General features: G+C 37.4%; 1 protein-coding gene across 11 annotated transcripts in view; it reads right to left on the reverse strand.

Moving 5' to 3' along the window:
• The window catches only part of CASK (calcium/calmodulin dependent serine protein kinase), a 331,352-nt gene that overhangs the window by 259,915 nt on the left and 49,257 nt on the right, over positions 1 to 22,180 (reverse strand). For 6 of the 11 annotated variants that reach the window (XM_084789615.1, XM_084789614.1, XM_084789620.1 and 3 more), the window contains exon 2: positions 921 to 1,033. In XM_084789615.1, coding sequence (XP_084645741.1) covers positions 921 to 1,033 — 113 coding nt within the window. Of the gene's footprint in view, positions 1 to 902; positions 1,034 to 22,180 lie in introns of all 11 variants that reach the window. The other 5 variants (XM_084789617.1, XM_084789622.1, XM_084789621.1 and 2 more) reach the window with 1 other exon arrangement.

Below are 22,180 nucleotides of genomic sequence, written 5' to 3' on the forward strand. Positions count from 1 at the left end.
GTAAAATGATTAAACGAATAAATAAATGGAAAAAAGAAAGTCTTGTTCTGCACTGAAAGAAACCTTCTAAAACATTATATTGATAATAATAATTTAAAGAGTCACAAAGTATTCAGGAGTAATCATCCTAAATAAAAATCTATATAGGAATAGATTAAGTCGGAGCTCACAGTGCATGAAATTTTACTATCCAAACCGGGATAAAAGACCAATATGATACTTCACTTAATCTAAGCTCTATAATTGTACTGCTTTTAAGATTAAAAAGCAAGACTACAAGATACATCTTTTACTAGGCCGTGAAAAAGAATAAGCTAGTAGATAGGCTAATTAGAAAAGTCAATATAATAATCAGTTTTGTTATCTTTAATGTAAATCATGGCATATATTCAAAAATAAGTAACTTAAATGCACATATACATAAGAAAACTTAAAACAAAACTTTCACAAATATACTAAGTGATAAAGCCAAATGTGAATCAAAATATCAGTCTTCTACTTATACTAGATAGTAATTATCCCAAAAGCAGTAAATTATACTTAGAAAGACCCTGGCTGCTTCTCAATCTTCAATTATCCTTGCAATTATTTTCATTCCTTCCCATCCTACACCTAACACAACAGGAATCAAATTACACCCTAAAAAGTATATGTCCCCATTTTACTCTCTTTCTAGTCAAAAAGCAAACAAACCATAAATTCATAAAGATCCTAGATGACTACAATGCTTCCATATTTCAAATGCTATCTTTTAGATTTTGAGTAACTGTTTCATCTGGAGTTCAGACTGTCTCCACCCACTTCCCTTCTATATCACACCCTCTGCTCCCCCCACCCCCAGATGAGGTTAGGTTGATAAATGGATTTTGAGATGGAATAAAGCCAGACATCAAATAACTTACTTGAAATCCATCTCTTACCTTCTGTACTTAACCCTGGACTTGATGTGAACTTGGCTACATCAACAATTTTTACAGCAAATTGTTGCCCAGTTTCTCTGTTGATACATCGCCGTACAACACTGAAGGGACCCCTAAAAAACAAAAACAAAAAAAGGTCAATTTTAATTCAATGATTTAAATTTCTTCTTTTTGATCAACATCTTACTATTATTTATCACAGGCAAACAGTATGACCAGTGACATATATCTTATCTAAGCCAACTATAATTAATCATTTTAAGATATGGAAGGCAAATTAGCTTTTCAACCCAAGATAATTTTAAAAATCTAAATAGTATCCTTATATTCAGGACAAACAATAACTATAATAGTTCCATATAATTATCAATAATTTGACACATAAGGAAGTTTGTAGAAGTGGTAGTATACAGAGCCATATTCTTTTTTATTTAATTTGGGGTTGCATTTTAATTATATATCCCCCTTCCTTTTCCTCCTTCCAAACCCTTCCATGTAGCACTTCCTATTTTTCTTAAAATCTATGGCCTCTTTCTTCATCAGTTGTTATTGCATGTGTATATGGCATACTCTTCTTGAAGTAGAAAGTTCAATCATTAACACCTCCCTCTTAGCTTGCCCACAAACCTTACCAATATTACCATAGCCTGCCGAGTTTTGTCCTAAACATTTTTTTTTTGCTGTAACTACTGAAAGTGTTTCTCGTTAACTATTGTAGTGTTTTTTAAAGAAAAAAATTAAAAGAAAATTTGATGTTATGCTCTCACTTATAATCCCAGAGAAAAAGTTTCCCTCTCCCCGCCCCCCCCTCACACACACACACCCCTACTAATCAAGAGCAGCAATTACTACATAAAATAAGGAACAATACTCAAGAAAATCTGGAAAACAGTCTTGAGCAGGGAGTTCACAAGGAATAATCCCTATGATTTGTTTTCCAGTAACCTGTCTAGGCTGACTCAAAATCACAGAAATCCCCTATCATGCTAAAACTTCCAATCCCAACTCTTTTAAACTGCCATAAGAAGCCAGGCATGGTGGCACACACCTTTAGTTCCAGCACTCTGGGAGGTAGAGACAGGGGGATCACTGAGTTTGAGGCCAGCCAGGTCTACAAAGTGAGTCCTGGACAGCCAAGGCTACACAGAGTCTTGAAAAAAGATAAACTGTCATAAGAAATTAACTATCTCATCAGTAAAAGTCACTATACTGCCTTAGTGATTTGCTTACCTACTGCTCCGTGCTCAATACTTGCATACAGTTGGATATGCAGAGTAAAATAAAATGTCAATCCTTGGGTCCAGAAAACACAGACAGACAGACAGGTAGGCATGCATGCACGTATGCATGCACGTGCACGCGCGTGGACACACACACACACACACACACACACACACACACACACACACACTCAGTTCTTTGAGATGAACAGTATCAAATAAATATCAGAATCCAAGATACTCCTAAGGCATATTTGTTGTGTGAAACTGGCACTTCAACTATGACTTAACCATTAAAAACAGGAACATATGTGCATATATACGGTTTTTCACTTCCTACTGGTAGAAGAATAAAGAAAAGAACTCTTTCACTGGCTTTTATAGGACACTTGTATGTGTGCTTATGGTGCATACAGGAAGAAAAACATTTATATAGTGCTACTTTGATATGTAATACTGTTTCTATTTTTTGCAATTAAAGACCAAGCAAATAAATTTAATATAACCTATACATAAATATTTGGAATCATATGTATGCTATCATCATGACTATTAATTACACCCAGCTTCAATTCTTTCCATAAACATCAAAGTTATCAGGGAAGATAAAGAAGGGTTAATAATGTTAACTTTCAGATCAAAAGTCTACAAAAGAAAACCTTTTTCTTCATGTGGGTCCCCTAGTAAGAGGAGCAGGGGCTGTCTCAGACATGGAATCCATTGCCTGCTTTTTTATTTCTTCCCCTACAAGGGAAGAGGATGCATTCAGTCCTGATGTGACTTTATGTGCTGGGGTGGGTTGGTGGGGGTGGGGCTCCCCTTTTCTGAGGAATAGGGGAGGGGGAGGGGAAAGAGGAAGGGAGGGTGGGACCAGGAGGAGAGGAAGGAGGGGTCTACAACTGGGAGGTGATGAGAATGAATGAATGAATGAATAAATAAATAAATAAATAAATAAATATTTTTTTTTAAAAAGAAAACCTTTTCTACAATCACTGAAAACCATTCGAAGATCTTCCACTGTGACAACACAACAAAGTGAGGTAAGACTCCCACAAATGCCTCCATTTTTAACCTGGATGTCTTACTTGTGATTATTTGGTCTGACAATAGGATGCAATTTCAGGAAATATTTAATACAATCAGGTTTTTGTCCACAGAAAACCCTTAAGGTCTCTATTTATATATACATTTTGTGTAGCGTGATTCAACTCACTGCACAATTTTGGAAATTTTCTGAGTTCTGTCTGTGGGATTGTTTCAGATCAATCAAGTCAATTTAAAAACCCTGTTCCCACTTGAATAAAGGTGAGGAAGAATGCATAAGCTTCTCCTGCTATCCTTTTATAAGAATAAAATTAAGATAGCTAAGGAGAAAGGAGAGAAAAAGTAATGAGACAACAAACCACCCTTTTTAAAAAGTTAGATACACATATACATAAAACAACAGCAACAATTTAAAAAAGAGGCAATACATTTACAAGAGAGCATGGCATTACATGTGAGGACTTGGAGGGAAGAAGGAGAAGGCAGAAATGATATAATTATAATGTCAAAGATATTTTTAAGAAATCTGAATAGAAATCAAATTAAATCCACTAATTCGTTAAGCTTATTTAATAAGGTTAAAAAGAAGTGTGTTTACGAATTCTTCAAGACCTGAGCACAAGCCATAAGTAAAGCATATTAAAGGCTTTTCCTTAATGACATGCAGGAAACTAACAAAGGTGAGCTGAGCCAAATTTAATAATATTAAAAGACATCGAAGCATACTTTGAGGTTCTTTGTGATTTCATTTACAACTTAAAATTCAGCAGATACTAATAAAATATAATTTGGGTCAGTCTTTTATGGAAATGGAAAGGGTAATTAACAGTGTTAATATATAACCGTATTATATTTAAAATACATTTGGTTAACAATTAGGGAACAATAAAAATTCAGGAAGAACAGATTTCAGTTTGGCTTGTACCCTTTCTTCACACTTGAAATTTCACTTTAATTTTTTTTAATTTTTTTCTCCTTTATTAATTTATTCTTGTTACATCTCAATGGTTATCCCATTCCTTGTATCCTCCCATTCTTCCCTCCCTCCCAATTTCCCCTTATTTCCCTCCCCTATGACTGTGACTGAGGGGGATTACCTCCCCCTGTATATGTTCATAGGGTATCAAGTCTCTTCTTGGTAACCTGCTGTCCTTCCTCTGAGTGCCACCAGGTCTCCCCCTCCAGGGGACATGGTCAAAGGTGAGGCACCAGAGTATGTGAGAAAGTAATATCCCACTCTCCACTCTACTGTGGAGAGTGTTCTGACCATTGGCTAGATCTGGGTAGGGGTTTAAGGTTTACCGCCTGTATTGTCCTTGGCTGGTGCCTTAGTTTGAGCGGGACCCCTGGGCCCAAATCTGCCTATCATAATGTTCTACTTGTAGAAATTAAAATAATTTAATTTAGTACAGCCAATTCCTGAGTATTGATGTGAAAGAAAATGTCATTATCTTTATTAGGGTATTGACCAAAATGGGATAACTGATGGTATTTCAAATTAGATTATTGCTGGAGGAAAGAGAATCTATTGACTGGTTGACTTATTAATTGATGACTGATTGATTGACTGATTGATTGAAGATGTGGACACTGGTAGGTTCTCCATGCTCCAGCGATGGTCTCATACCCATGTACTTATGGGTAGCACTAACTGGATTTAATGAGTCATTAAATTAAAAAGTCATGAAGTTGAGAGGCAGAAGGTTGGGAGGATACGGAGGGGACTAGAGGGGGAAGTTAGGGGTAAATATGAGCATATTTCATTATATACAATATGAGATTCTTAAAGGTAAAGAAACACAAAGACAAAACAATTATCTAAAGACACACATACACACACACACACATTTTATTCATCTCCTTAAAAATACTAAATATTGACTGGAATTATAGCACCAAGTTCCTATTGAGGTAGGTGGCTACTTAATTCTACATAATTCTGTGGGTTTTAAATTTGTAACAATTTCTTGTTTGACAATTTAATGCAAATACATAATGCATACTCACTACTCTCCATCTCAACGCTCTTCCATTTCACTACTACTTCTATACACACACACCCTCTTTCCTACAATTCTTTCTCACATTTGTGTCTATTTGTTTTTCATTGTAATCCATGGAGTTTAACCAGGGCTGTAAAGTGACTTTGGGTTTAAAACTATCTGTTGGAACCTGGTGGGCTTAGTAGTGGATATATAACTAGAGAAAAGCATTGCCCTGTTCCCAGAAACTGTCACTAGCCAATAATACAAGAGTAAAGTGTATGAGTTCCTCCCCAAAGCAGCCTGTCTTGTGTGTGGACTAGTGAGAGTAACTGTAGTTGCTGAGTTCATGATAATGACAGTTAATATTGAGTTTGGAAGATGGCATTTCACAGGCTTTCGCCTTTTCCTCTGGCTTTTGCATACTTCCTATACACGTCTTTGAACCTTAGAGGGAGGAATGTAAACGTCTGTTTAGGACTGAGCCTTCAACGTCACCCATTCTCAGAATCTTGGGGATCAATGAGTCTAGTCTATGCATTCACTGTTGATTATGAAGAGAGGCTGCTCTCATTATGTCTGAGAGTAACCTTTGTCAATGGGTATAAACATAGATATCTAGAAGGCAGTTTGATAATGCATCAATTTAGTTACCCTAGGTGGGAGTACAACTGCCCTAGGCATAGGTTGTTAAGTGAGCTTATTGTAGTAGTTATGAGTTCCCCTCTTGGGAACAGGCCTCAAATATTATCACATGGCAATTGGTTATCCCCATAACAACTGTGCCACTATTGCCAGGTAGGTACATCTTGCCATGCAGGGTTTTTTTTTCTGTTTTGTAGAATATACAGATGGGTGAGACCAATGATAACGTTTCTCTCCCGTAACTGTGTAGAGTACCACATTCTGGGATGATGAGAGTAGGCAACACGAAGGAAGTTTCCAGCTCAATTTCAGCTTCTTCTCTATCTTGTAACTAGGTATGCAGTATCTTTAGCCAAAAGGTCATATCCTCTAATGGTAAATAAATAAAAGTACTGACAATCTGTTTTGTTTGGGGGATGTCTGAGGCTTCCTTGATCAACTCCCAGGGAGGTATCCTATACCTGATATTGGAAATTTTGTTTAGTAACCCACTGTTTCTAGGAGTATTCTTATCTGCTCACACAGGTTCATTTCCATTTGAAAGTTCTTAAAGAAATAACTGAATGATGCACCAAGAGTCTTGTAAAAGCTAGAATAAACCAAACCCAAAAACACTTGACAGGGAAAAATAAAGTCAGGGATGGGCATAGAGGCATATCCCTATAAACACAGCACAAAGGAAAGCAGATTTCTATGGGTTTGAGGACAGCCTGCTCTACATAGAACACTCCAGGCCAGCCAAGTTTATACAGTGAGACCCTGTCTCAAAAAATTAAGATCAGAACATACATTAATAAACTAGGAACAAACAAAGGAACAAATATAATACAAAGAATCAACAAAATAGTTCTTTCTCTGATAAGATAAGCAAGACTGGAGAGCCCTTTGCCAATTTAACCAAAAGAAAAGCCAGAGAGGATCCAAAAATCAATACAATTAGATATGAAAAGTGAGATGTTACAAAAGATACCAATGAAATCGATATTTCAATAATGTGGAATATCAAAAAGAAATGGATGAATTGTCATATGCATATGACCTACCAAAATTAAACCAAGATGAAATAAAAACTTAAACATCTGGAGATACAGTAATAAAAGTCTCTCAACTAAAAACTTTTCCAGAAGCAGATGGATTCACTGCAGAATTCTACTAGATCTTCAAAGAAGAACTAACACTTGATACTACAAAGATTATTTCACAAAATAGAAACATAAGGAATGGTACCAAGTTCTTTTATGAAGGCAGAATTACCCCAATACCAAAGTCGAATTAAGAAACAACAACAACAACAAAAAACCCAAAAATATCTGTGCTGTAATAACATCTGCTAGAGTTCTGGAAAGACTTAATTAACTGCTCTATGTAGACACAGAATAATCTTCACTTTTCATTTGTAAGAAAAGTCAAATGTAGGCAATTGATAATTCAGATATAAAAGCTAAATGTATTTTTTAAAGAGACTAGAATTACATGAAACTATGCTACAAACTATGATTGGTTTCCAGAATACCAACATCAATTGAGCACAGAACATCTAACTTATTCCCAAAATCTACTAAAAGGAGTTTAAAGAAAGGAATGGGAGAATAAGAAAGGTGAAATAGTAATTACCAAATCTGAGGGATAAGAACATATGAAGAAACAACCATGTTAATTGATCCAGCAAACTTGGGAGAGCTGATTTAGAGAAAACAACTTAGGTTATTTGAAACCAAACCCATTTATGTTACAGAATAATCAAAAATATCATGAATCTGGGACCAGAGAAAATTTGTCAAAAAGCAGTTAGATCTCAGCTCTACCTTATACAATGATGAACTGCTCCTTTCTCATCCTAACAGGATTCATGCTTTAGAGACAGCAATACATTCTCAGGACCAGAGAGAAGGCCATTGAGAAAGGGATATTACATAGAAATCAAGGGAGTATGCAGATATATATACATAACAGTCTCAGTTCTTTTTCATAACAAAGGGAATGGTGAAAGTCAGATCTTTAACCTGAAGCAAGAGATAAAAATATTTTTCTATTGACTAGCTCACCAGCCCGGTGGAAAAGATGAAAAAATAAGACGAGGTTCCTCACATCCATGCTTAAACTATATCCCAGATTCTTACAGTATTGGATGTGACCCTATGGAACCACAAATATGAATGTGTCACAGACATATGCACAAAAAATTATGGTGAAAGGTTTCTCATGCCGATAACCAAAAAATAATATGCAAATCAAATGTGTAATGAATCAGAGGTGTTTCTGGCAGCACTGACTGGTACTGTTCTGTAGACCAGGCTGGCCTTGAACTCAGAGTTCCCTGCCTCCCAAGCACTGGGATTAAAGGCATGTGCCATGACCATCCTACTCACTGGTATTGTATCACAGTTTTGGCTTTGAACATGCAGCAGTATGCCCATTTTGCACTACACATGCCACTATGCCATTCAACACCAATGACGACATCCTAAAACACCTAGCTCAGATTTTAGACTGACGTGTTATGAACTACAGTGTGTTTAATATACATAGAATGCTTTCTGCTCTTATAGAAATGATGTTTTGATCATGAAAAACAGACTTTTAATATTTGCCTACTATGATTCCTAAGCATGTAGTAAATTAGTTTACCTTCAGATTAAATTGTGTTAGAATGATTGACTTTTTAAATCACTGTTTGAGTTTCTGACTTGAGTTTCATTGAGAAAAAAAACATTAAAAAAAAACATTAAATGCATTTTGACTTGGTATCAGGACAGAATTTCTAACAATTTCTAAAATTGTCCTAAATACATTTCTATCATTTTCTGTTGTGTATTTATGCAAAACAATGTTCTCAGTATTGGCAATTGCAAAATGGGTATCAATTTACTCTCAAAAATATTTAATAAACTCTTTGGTATCAAACATTCAGCCAAGATTTAATTCATGTAAAAATAAGCAACCCATTTAATTATTGTGCAAAATTGTTTTCATCTGTAACAAATGGTAAAACAAAGGAATTGTTTAAAAATAAATTTCTTTATAACTTAAGAAGTAAATGTTTGATTTGTATGCATATTTTACCTGCAGTTGCATAAAAAAATTCTCAGGTGAAAAGGGGTCATGATTAGAAAAAGTTTAAGATGCCCTGAACTAATTAAATCATCTTTCAGAGAGACTCATGGTCGTTCAGTCACCTTTTAGTCCTTCTGCTGTGGGGCTTCCCAAGTTAGCACTATTGCCATTTTAAGCTGAATTTTTCCTTGTATAGGAATATAATATGCATTGTACCCACTAAAGACTAGTAGTAACCCCCAGGCTTTGATAATAGAAAATGTCTCCAAATGCTGCTAAATGTTCCCAGGGTGGGGGCAATACTGCCTCCAACTGAGAACAATGCTTGACTTCTCATCATGGCCAGATAGCTATGGCCCCCTAAGACTTCTGGAAAAGAGTGTAAAACAGGGGCCAGTGTTAACAGAAAGCATAACTCAAGAGCAGACAGACCAAACAAAAGAGGCACTGAAAATCCTCAATATGGTTTAATAACTATGGAACAAAACCAGAAATTTTAGAACACAAAAAAGGGCTTTTAAAAATGTAACATTTATATAATTCCTGATTGTTTCGTGGTTCTTCTTGCTGTAGGTAGTTTATTGTATATATGTGTAATAATGTAAGTGTATATGTACAAATAATAATAATAATAATAATAATAATAATAATAATAATAATAATAATAATAATAGTAGAAAAATTAACACATAAAGAAACCTAAAACTCAGCATAAATGTTAGTAGGGAGTACTGAGGAAATCAAAGCACAAATAATAAGGAATATAGAAAAAAACTCCCGTTTTAAAGGTTTTACCAAAGAGTCAGCAAAATAGCACAAGTCTATAGACACACTACTGTGAAACAAAAAAATTCACATTTCCAGATATGGAGGTAAGAGAGCACAGAAAGCAAAGTTGACTACTCCTGAATGGCTTCGGATCACTCAGTGGCAAGACTAGACCAAGAACACAGTCGAGGAATACCTTCATAATGAAGGAAAATTACCTCCAATCTTTTAATTCTGTATGCAACCAGAACATAAAAAACGATTATCAAGATATTCTCCAATAAAGCCAACAAGTACTTATCATGCATACATCATGGAAACCTTATTATAGAGTGTATTTGTACATAGGAGTGTACCAATTAAACTGATTTCAAACAGGAGCTCCACTACAAAATACAGATGGAGAAAATCCCTAGGAATATAAAGAAGGGAAATTTCAGGCACCAAATATAGAGGGGAACCAGTGCGGGCTGTATGACAACGGGTTCCCACACTACCTTTTTAACCTGGAACCACAAAATGGTCAGGTGAGCTGAATCCAGATTCCCCTGTTTGATATTTTCTGGCTATGAACTGATGAGACACCTGTTCTTTTCTGCTGTTTGGATCAACTGAGGACGCTCATTTTACTCTACTGCATGCAGCATTCTGCTTTCACGTATTCCTGAGTGCTAGAGGCAAGTGTCAATGGACCCAAGAGCAGGATATAAGGTCTGACCTATGCCCTGGATCACATTCCTGTTGAACCTAGCCTACCTTCACTATAGCTCTAGTCTCCTTCCTTCCTGGCAAACCCCCCAAATTCTAGGATTTATTAGTGACTTTGCCAACTGGCTTCTAGAATGGAATTCTAAATAGTCTTGGGGCATCCAAAGTCACACTATAAGAATCTGTTTTACCATTCAACTCCTGAAAGCATTCACAGGATGGTGATAATATTGTCCTTTCCTTACATAGCTACATTTGTGTATGAAACACAAAAAAACTCTTAAAGGAAACACACATTTCATGTAAAGCTACAAAAAAAAATAAAAAAGGAATAATTGCTATAAAGGCCAAGATAGTGGTTTAAACAGGGAAGGAGACTGTATGAGAAGTACAGAAGAGATTTTTGTAAGCAATAGTAATATTCTATTTCCTAATTTGACATTAGATTTGTCACTTTTATGTTATTATTGCTCTTTATACACATACATTATAAACTCCTTCATATATGGCTTCCTTTATTATTTCCTAGCTTTAAAATGTTTAATGGTTGAGTGGGTTAGCTCCTAAGATTTTGCTAATCAAAAGAGGTCTCCTTAATTTTTATCTATCTGTATAATACAAATAATTTCAAATGACTTGATATACATTAATAAAGAAAAATGGTAATTCAAACACAATAAAGTCATAGACAGTTAATTATAATTTTATGTCTAAGTCAAATAAATTTAGAGTAATATTTTAAGTTTCAATATGCAAACTTGTGTTACATCTGTCATATAAATTTTTTTTACCCTACAAAAAGAAAGGTTTACAAGTAAAACAAATGTATCATAGGAAGCTTTTAATAAATAGGGTAAACTTGTTCATATTGTAGGCCTGGAAGCTTTGTTATATTTATAATGAATGATATAATATAATACAGGATGTGTGGGAAATAATAAATAATAATTTTAAAAAGGAAAAAAACACTAAAGATATTGAAGGCCAACAATAATGCCTATATATATATATATGTATATGTATGTATATGTATATAGTCACAGCACCTTTAAATAGAGTTTATATATTATTGATCTCAAGTAGTCAGAGATTCCATATCTGTCAATTTTCCTACTTGCTTAAATTTACTTGTAACCTTAAAATCAATACTTCAAGTACTTTCAGTTTATGGTTATGCACAAAGTGGCAAAATTTTGAGTCAGCTGATGAACTTGTTGCCAGCAGAAGTAAAATGAGGTAATACCCCCTCTTCTTGCTCCTGCTGTCACACTATAAATAAATTACTTTGTTAAGTCTATTTGGTCCCTATGTTTTCTATTTTGTGCTTTTCATTAATTTCACTACTTAAGATAGTCCCCAAGCATAATGATAAAGTGCTGTCTAATGTTGCTAAGCACAAAAGGCTGTAATGTGCTTTATATGGAAATATGTTAGATGAGATTCATCAAGAAATGAATTTTAGAACTGTTGACTATAGGTTCAATGTGAATGATAATAAACAATCCATTATATATAGTATTTTTAAACACCGCCCCCCCATAAGGTTATATATTGACTGGCTAAATGAAAATATTCTAAAAAGAGGCTCAAAGGAATCTAATCCTCTATTTTTCCCCCAAAGAATATTTAAATTACCACAAGTGGCAAGAATTAACTGTGCATGAGTGTATGAGACACACACACACACACACACACACACACACACACACACACACAGATCCATATTATATGATATACACATTTCTTGGTGTCTAAAGAGGATTGATTGTAGAACCGCACATGGGTACCAAATTTCACTGACATTTAAGTCCCCCATATAAAATGGTAACTATCAGAGTATAATCTACACATACATTTCTGTATACTTAAAATGATCTCTAGATTACTTATGAAACCTGTTGCATTTAGATATGTGGATTTCATGTGAAATAGCCACAGAGCTCAGAAACTTACTAAGGGGTCATGAGAAAGGAGCTTTTGAGGGAAAGAAGATAGAATTTATTGTTATGAAATGTTAAAGGGGATGTATTGCAAGGAAGGGATGAACTGGGTTTGGGCAGGGGAACACAGGGTAGAAGACGGAAACTGCAAGGGATAAATGACACTGAAGAGTTTTCAAAAGAAAGTCATGTGGAAACCATACTGTACAAGGTTCCTAAGTCATATTTATAAACATACATGAAGGAGTTAAAATGGAGTTCAATTATCATGAAGCAACAACATCCCTAATAGACATCAGAGGCTGAAAAATGAAAGGCAGAGTCTCAGGAGTGGGTTACTTCTTGCTGGCTGGTGAGGTTCCAAAGATCCCCAAACATTACAAGTCATTTGCTAAGCTCTTGGCAACTTCCAGAACTTAACAGTAAAATATTATTGCTGAAGATGCCATACACTTGAGTCACAGAACACAGAGAAATCAAGCTGGTACTGAACTAAAAGCTTTAGCCCTACTGGCTAGCTTTTGTGGTGCTGCAAGGTGCATGCACACTACCAGAGAAGAAAAGTAATCATCAGTCTTACCCAGCTGTTAACAAGCTCGTGAGCTACAATAACGAAGGGCTGGACCAAAAAACCTGCTCACTGGTACAGTAGTGGCACAAATGTGGAAATAACCAACCACTTCCTAATTAGATTTAAGGATTGCTCCACAAGATGAACCTCATCTCTGGCACCGTTATCAGACCAAAATAGACCCTAGGAGTGAACCACTACTATATTCTGCTAAATGGATGCAGCATTAAATAAACTACATGACTTATTGTTATGCCCACATATTAAGGTCCCTATCGGTCCTCATCAGAGAACCTGCTGACCACTGTAAATGATCAACACAGCAAACCACAACTAGCTAAGATACAGAAAATAAGAGAATGCAGAACATTCATCCCTAAATAGAACATAAACACTACACTCTAAAGGCTCAGGGATCATTGCAGAAGAGAGCGTGGGCAGAGTATAAGAGCCACAGGTGGTGAACAAGGAAGCAGTGTCTTCTGGACACAGCAGGGAAGTTGCACATATGAACTCACAGCAGGTGTCACAGCACGTACAAGATCTGTGCAAGCCCAATACAGGCCAAATCCCAAGATGAAGATGAAAGGGAGATAAACACAAAGTTCCACCCCTAGCAAGGAGCTACTGGAAACTGTTAGCTGCTGAGAGAGGAAGTCTCAGGAACTTGTTGCCTAAATGTTAACAACTGAAGATTGGTGAATTACACTGAAAACAGAAAATAAAAGCTTTCTTTGAGAAGTTGGGAATAGAGCTCCAGTAACCTAACAAAACAAATCATGTTCACCTGTGTCTCCAGGGAGTTAAAACTTAAGATTACTAGTTAAGAATATTTACTAAGTACTTAAACTGGCATAATCAGTACTTATGTCAAGCCTTAATAGTTCAATGAAAAGTTTAGTAGAACTTGCTTTAGTTTTCATGTACCATGCTATCACATGGATTAGCACTATAGATTCATCTTTTATTTTATGAGGACTATAGAACAAACATAGCAAACTCTGCTCAAAGCAAGTGATCTAGAATATTTGTTAGTGGCAGTGGTAAGTATGTCTGAAGGGTTGAACTGGGTTACAACTAATGTGTAGGACTTTGTCAATTCATACACAATGAAGCATAGCTCAAGGAAAACTGCTAAAAGAGGAGAAAAATAATCTTTGTAAAAATTATAAAGGTAAAAAATGGAGTATACATAGGCAAAAACAAATAAGCAAGAAAATGAAAGGACTCTAAGAGAAATAGTACAAAAAACTTTGACTTTGTTACACATGTACAGATCCTCTTAGCTTAATACATAAAGAAGTCAGATATAGACATTAAAGAACTGACATTTTAAGAATTCAGTTGACATTTCACATTTTATTTACATTATTGTCCACAATGAAAAAACACAAAAACCAAAAGAACACACAGAATAATACATAATAAAAAGGTTTAGTAAAGGAATTCCTGTTTCTAAGGAACTCTCACTAGATGACACTACTACTGGTATACACAAACAATGTTAGTATAATTCTATAGGACTAAGTACTGCCTCTGCCTCCTGAGTGCTGGGATTAAAGGCATGTGCCGCCGCCGCCACCACCACCCCCACCCCCCAACTGGAAATTTATTTAGTAAATGTTATGTCTATAGGACAGGCACACAACACAGGTACAGACTTAGAAAGAACAGAAAGGTAAAAGTTAAAAAATTTTAAGGAAGGAATAAAGAGGTTGGGGAGCTAGGTCAATTAGTAAAATGCATGCTGTACAAGTATGTGGTCCTGAATTCGAATAGCTTGTGCCCATATAAAGACCCAGACACAGTGGTATGCATTTATAATCTCATTGCCAGGAAGACAAAGACAGGAGAACTGCTGTAGCTTGCTGGACAGCCAGTCTAGCCAAATCTGTGAGCTCCATGTTCAGTGAGAAATCCTATCTCAAAAAATAAGTTGGACATCAACTGAGAAAAATATGGCATAGATTGCTGGCTTCCACACAGTTATGTGAATACACACATATACAACTATCCCACATTAACTCATACGCATACAGAAAGGAGGAGTAAAGGTCTGCATGGATATGAAGACTAAGACTTTGACAACTACAATATTTAACATATCACCGTGCCAAGCTGCTAGGCCTTTTCACAGATTCTTTCATTATTTGTCATCACCCCCTAATAAATACTTTCTCCCATTTTATAGAGTAGAAAACTGAAACCAAGATGGGTAGAGGACTGGAGCTTAGACTTAAAGAACTCTAAATTCTAAATTTATATTTTCTGTACTCTTAAGAAATTATGAGTAAACAGGAAGTAACTGAAGCCATTGTTATAAATAAGAACCCTTGAGAGAACAGATGAAGCCCCAGCTTATCCTCTAGAGACTTCTAGAAACACCAGTATTGTAAAACTACAAGAAAACATCCAACTGTGACTCTAGGTAAGAGAAATATAGGAGAATGGGGGAAATAGAAGGACCCAGAGGGTCCTAGAACCTAAGACGAGATAGGCTAAAGGAACATAGCAATAAAATGACTCCTAATGACATACTGCTATAGCCATAGGCCAGTGCAGCATTCAATCACATTCACAGAAGGCTCTACCTACAGTAGATGGGAATTAACTGAGATTCACAACTAGACAATGTACAGAAAGTGAGAGACTTTGGAGCACTCAGTCCTAAATGGAATATCTTAATCGGAGCTCTCCCATCATAGCTCTAGGATCTATGTGGAAGAGGAGGCAGAAAGAATGTAAGAGCCAGAGGTGATGGATGACTCCAAGGAAACAGTATCTTCTAGACAAAACAGGATGGATAAACACATGAACTCATAAGACTATGGCAATACACACAAGACCTACACAGGTTCAAGCCAGATAGGCTCTCAGCACTGTTTGCAACGGATACCCTCTGTTAAAGGGAAAATCAGCTTTCTGCAATGGAGTGTCATTTGGTATACCGACCAAATTGCAAGGCAGGTCTCACACCAATAGGTGGTTTGGGAACACAACAAAGCCCACACTTTCCATAGGTGTGTGTGTGTGTGTGTGTGTGTATGTGTGTGTGTGTGTGTGTGTGTGTGTGTGCGTGCGCGCGCGCGGCATTCCTTATCTTGTTGCTTTTTTGTGGGTTCTATTTGGTTTTTGTTTTTCTAAGACAGAGAGAGCATAAAGTTAAGGATGTGGGGGGACCTGGGATGAGTTGGGAATAGAGAAGGAACATGATCAAAATATATAATTTTTTGAGACAGGGTCTCTTTATATAGCACTGGTTGTCCTGAAACTCACTATATGTAGAGCAAGCTAACCTCGAATTCACAGAGACCTCTGAATTCTGGGTTAAAGGTAAGTGCCACCACACCTAAGGACAAGCTCTTAGACCTCAGTATTTGGCAGAAATACACCACCAAAGCCAAATGTCTAACAAAGTCTGCTCTGCATAGGAACTAGGGTTCCACATCAGAAACTGACAATATTTTTTTAAACCAAGTCTTCGTTTCTCTCTCTCTCTCTCTCTCTCTCTCTCTCTCTCTCTCTCTCTCTCTCTCTCCTAATTTTCTACTTAGTGCACATGCATGAACAAAATTACTTATAATTAGTGCTAGCATTATCACAATTGTCAAATTTTCTGTGTATAATCCAATCCTTATAAACTGAAACTAATAATTATTTAAGTCTGAGAGTGTGAAATTACATTGTAAATCACATCCTCAAAGTAATGTGTTTTGTTGCAATTCACTAACTGATTGTTTTGAAGATGGCGCATTATCATATAATAGTATTGTTGGAAGCTATTATGACAACTGTACCTAAGGGTGAGTGGGATTAATACTTAGGCTCAAAAGCTACCTTTAACAGTCTACTTTTCAGTGATACCTCTGTGGAACGTTATTAATCTCTTCCTGTTCAGAAACATGTTTTAAAGATCCCTAGTTAAACCTACTAATAAATTACATAATTTAATGTCTCTAATTTAATGAAGTTAGTAAAAGAAATCTTCAGGCTAGCATGCTCCCTTCTTCCCCTAGTACTCATTTTAGCTGTTTAAGGCTACACAATATTGATATTAAAACAAAAGAAACAAAACATAATTAGCTAACACGTAAAATTGAGGTTTTCCGAGTAGGTGTCAGGTGGAGCTCTTTAAAGAATGAAATCTTCTAAGTCAAATCAGGTTGTGGAATATCACCTTATGTCCTCCTCATATTCTGTGACATGTTATCGATCCAGTACTGTGGGTGAGAATAAGCATCATTTCCTTGCTGTGCTCTATCTACCCCTACCAACCAGGTAGAAACTACTAATCATTGATGTTCTCTGAAAAAAAAAAACCGATACTATAGTGACATAAATCTTCCTTTTAAGGATTAATGTCTTCTTTGACACACACATATGATCTGAATATTAATATTTAGAATAACAACATGCACTATTATGTTGTAATGTCTTTAGAGCCATTCAAATATAATTTTTTTGTTACAAATACCCAAGTATGGCTTATAAGCTGTTGATTAAATAACTTGAGGGGTGTTAATCCAATTGTTTGCTTAATAAAGGATGGAAAAGATTTAGCTATGTAATTTAAATGTCTATTCATTAATACTCCCCAAAGTAATTTACTTTCTTTTACAATTGTTAATATAAGCATATTCAGCAGGCAACCTCTGGTCTTTTAACCAAAAAACACTTAACACAATGGCAAAGCATGCAAAAGAAATAACCATTTACACTCAATTACCCAGCTCAGCGCAGGGCAGCAGAAAATAGGTTTTGAATTATAATTGTAGTAATCAGTTTCTAGGTCTAAAGAAGTAAAGTAGATGATCTGGAAAATAATTGATTTGGGGAAAGAAATCTGAAAATAAGAGTACAGTGGATGTAATTGTTTAAGGAAGATAGTAAAATATCAAAACATTCAGGGAAAAAATTAAGTTAGGTAAGAAAACAAAGTCACTCAACGTAACAGTAGTGTAGACTGGTCAGTAATGATCACTTGGCACCCAGTACAAAGAACAGAACAACTTCTCCGCACTTACATGACTTCCTATGAACAAATAAGGTACAAAACAGAGCATTCGGAACAAAAAAGAACAGCCAACCATATCCCTGGAAACCCGTGAACGTGAACTCCTTCCTCAGTGTTCTCTTTTCCCTTTTGCAGTTGAAGGTAACTCCTAATAGCTTAGCCAAACATTATAGTGCCATTCTTTCCCATTTTCTTCCACATTCTAATTTTAATTAATTAGGTAATGCTCTGACTGTACTTTCTAAATCTTTTCACTCAGTTGATTGTTGGAGCAACTGTAGGACAACTGAATAAAATTCTTCATCAGTTCATTCCAATACTGCTCCATCTCTGCCTTGGAGTAGGTTGAAGGCCTATTCTCCTTTAAATTGTTTTACCTGGTATTTGCGTCAAAAGTATCTGGTATAGTGTGCACATTATTCAGGAACTGGGGATTATAAGAACTTTTATTTTAGCAGGCAGCCACTGTTTACTAGACTACTTTTGTAAGCTTTACTTCCAGGAGAAGTGTAATTTTCTCAACATTCACAAGGCTATTCTGGCTTATTCTGGAGTTCTGTGATGGCTAGTATTCATTGTCAACATGACAAAATTTAGAATCACCTGGAAGATGGGACTCTGGGCATGTCTGAAAACTGTCTTGATTGAATTAATTCAGGGTGGAAGACCCACCTTCTGTGAATGGTACATTCCCTGGCTCAGATCCTGTACTACCTAGGTGGAGAAAGGGAGCTGAGCAGCAACAAGCATTCAGCATTCTCATTCTTTTTTTTTTAAATTTATTCATATTACATCTCAATTGTTAGCCCATCCCTTGTATCCTCCCATTCCTCCCTCCCTCCCGCTTCCCCCCTACTCCCTTCCCCTATGTCTGTGACTGAGGGGGACCTCCGCCCCTGTATATGCTCATAGGGTATCGAGTCTCTTCTTGGTGACCTATTATCCTTCCTCTGAGTGCCACCAGGCCTCCCCATCCAAGGGACATGGTCCAATATGGGGCACCAGAGTTTGTGTGAAAGTCAGATCTCCTTCTCCATTTGACTGGAATCTTGTGCCACCTTGACTTCCTTATCATGATACTCTTTTTTTTCAAGAATATACACATTTTATTTTAAAACGTTTACAGTTTTCATTATATACAACTATTAAGAGGTTACAGTCAGAGGAGGCCTTTGTTCAGGTGACAGACATGCCACTAGATCATCACAACGCAAGGGAGGTGGAAGGGAGGAGGGCGAGGAGGGGGAAGTGGTGAAAAGCTTAGATTTCAGTTAAGGGCTGCAAAGTCCCTTTTATTTCAAGTATCACACAATGTTTACCAAATACAATCAGTAATTAAAGGCCATTTTTTCCCATGCCCACAGCCAAGTAATTGTCAAACCAAGAGCCCTGGCCACTCCTCGGTGAGGGGAAAGCTGCACACCCATGGCCCCAAAGGGCAACCACTCCATCTAATCCCTAAAGAGCTGGCCAAGGTGTTCAGTGGCCAGAGGAAGATGAACATGGACTCACAAGCCCAAAGAAATGTAGTTCTTTGGACCCACCTAGAAATGAGTGGGTTTCACTCAGCAAGGCTATGGCATAGCAGAGGTTGAGAAAACAAAGTAAACTGCTAACTTTTGTAAATGGCTTCACTTCTCTGAGTCACTAAAACATAGAAGGGCCATGTGCCATTTAAAATCCAACACCAGCAATCAGGAACCTGACCCAGAGAGACCAGAAAGTGGCAGAGGATCTGTCATGATTCCCAACCACCACAAATGATGGCCTAGAAGATGCAATTATCAGGTTGAGGCCAACTAGAACTTCTGGGAGCCCTTTCCAGGGCACAATTCCTCTGAGAAGGGTTACCCCCCAGGAGCCTAGATCAGCCAGTTGGCAATTAGAACAGCATTTGAACTGGACAAAACCCACTAGTGTTGGAGAGATGTGGCAACTTCTGATAACTCTCCCATTAATAGGAAATGCTGGTTGAAGCTGCTCAGTATTACTGAAGAGGGCAGTGACAGCTGAAAAAGTGTCAAATGCCAGGGTCTAGGTTGGCAAGCACAGAACACAGGCCACCGGAAGGTACAGGAACGTGGCAGGTTTGGGCTGCCAGGCCACAAGCACTTTGCTTGTTGGTGTTTGGTAAGAGCTCAAGTCATCAACAGGGGCAAAGGATGACTTCCGCTGGGAAAGCACAAGGTAGAACCTCAAAAAATGGTCCAAACGAAGGGGCAGGGCAAGGGCCAGCAGCAGCTCTGGTTTACTGCTACCCCTCCAAAAGCGGCTGGTGCTGAGTCAGTGCTGCTGTACATCTTATCTATCTACCATGGGGATCCAGAGTCCTCATTCACAGCCAGGCTCTTACTGGTCCTTTACATCTAGGGGTATGGTCATCTAGTCCTATCTCACCAAGGAGTGGGGAAGGACCAGAAAGCGTGCACACTTTCTAGCAGAGCATCAAGACCCAGAGAGCTGTACCATGCACAGAACCAGAACGGGTGCCAGGAAGTCCAGGGTAGACTGACTGGGGGATAGGGGTGGGGTGGGGCAGTCATGGGAACTGCCTGTTCTTCAAAATCCAGACACCTTCACCACAGACTGCCCTGTAGCCTCAAGCCGTAGGCTCCAGACTGGCATGTCTGCATTGCCAGCTGTGTGCTGATGATTCTCTGCATGGGAGGGAGTGATGTGTCTTCATTGGAGCAAAGTGGAGTCTAGTGAGCGGCAGAGCCGTAACTGTTCACACCCATGCCCCAAACTTGGCTCTGTCACGTTTCGTTGGGTTTGTTTTGTATTTTTTCCAAGAAGATCAAAAGCAATTATCTGGACTTTTTTTTATTGAGGGATAATTAGAACACCATTTTATACAGCATTGAAAAATACATTTTTTAATTGTTTAAACTCACAATCACCACCCAGCAGTTCAAGCTTGCCCTATGTAGCACCCACAGTGAAGGCTATAGCATGAGCAAATGGCTAGTCTGCAGGAAAGCAAGCTGGAAGTGCCAGGTAAGCAAAGTTACAAGGGACACAGCTAAAGCCACCTTCCAGCAAGCCAGAGTGCCAGAGGACAGTACAACACACTAATTACAGACCCACAGTACTGCATTTTCCTCGAAGAAAAGCTTTTCCTTAATGCCTATAATTAACATAAAATAAGTAAATTATTTGTCTTTTTTATTTAGGAAAATAATCATGCTAAGAGTTGTACTTTATATAGACTTTTCAAAGGAAAGACTGATTGTGCTTTTTTAATTAAAAAAAAAACATAGGTGTCTTCCAACCTCATTGATGTAAACCTTGTGGAATATAGTACTTCTAAACTAAAAACACACATCATAAGAAAAGTTAGTTCAGCAGGACATTCAAATGTCTTCAGAGGGTCTCAGGACTGGCTACTTCTACTGTAAAAACATGGATATGGAACACTTCAAGAGTTTATGTATCATCCTTGCACAGGGGCCATGCTAAGTTTCTCTGTATCATTCCAATTTTAGTGTTATGTGCTGCCGAAGCGAGCACCCATGATACTCTTAAACTATAGGCCAGAATAAATCCTTCCTCCCTTAAGTTATTTGTGTCCGCACATTTTGTGAAAGCAACAGGAAAAGAAACTAAGATAGGTTCCAATTCAACATCTACTGATATATCACCTATAGGGACAAAAGGTATTTCCCAGGGCCATGTGATATTTATCACTCGGCAGTTCTGAGGGAGAGAGTTCAGAAGCTATTGGGGCTTGGGCTCCTCAAGACATGGGGTGAAGGGAAGGGGAACACATGACTGCAATCTGTATCACATCCCTTGTTGGTGGCAGTAAAAAGTAGAGATAGGTATAACCTATGTTTTGCTGCTGTCCTTTCAGACCACAGGTATGGTCTGAAATGTTAATTCAGAACATGGCTGCTCTGGCAAGAGGTCACATCCTTCTAGGTCTGTGTGATCCAGCTGGAATACAAGCATGCCTTTAATCCAGGAGACAGAGGTAAACACGTCTGAGTTCAAGGCCAGCCTCGTATAGAGCAAATATCAGGTAAAGAAAAGTGGTGATACATGTCTTTAATCCCAAATGAAGGTAAAGTTAGTTAGAAGGAAGCACCCATGTTTGAAAATGGTGTCTAATTGCATGGCAGAAAAGGTGACAAATCGAAGGAGATTTGACAGAATAGGATATGTCCAACTCTCATGACAAAAGGGAAGAAAGGGAAGCTACTTAAGGGGCAATGCGGAGAGGAGAGGAGGCAGTTTTACCTGGACAGTAATAGAGAGATGGGCTGCAGAGAGAGAGAGAGAACTCAGGTGAAGACCAAACAAGCAAGAGAATAA

The sequence above is a fragment of the Acomys minous genome (assembly GCF_964271855.1).
Source record: "Acomys minous genome assembly, chromosome: 7".
NCBI classification, from domain to species: Eukaryota; Metazoa; Chordata; class Mammalia; order Rodentia; family Muridae; genus Acomys; species Acomys minous.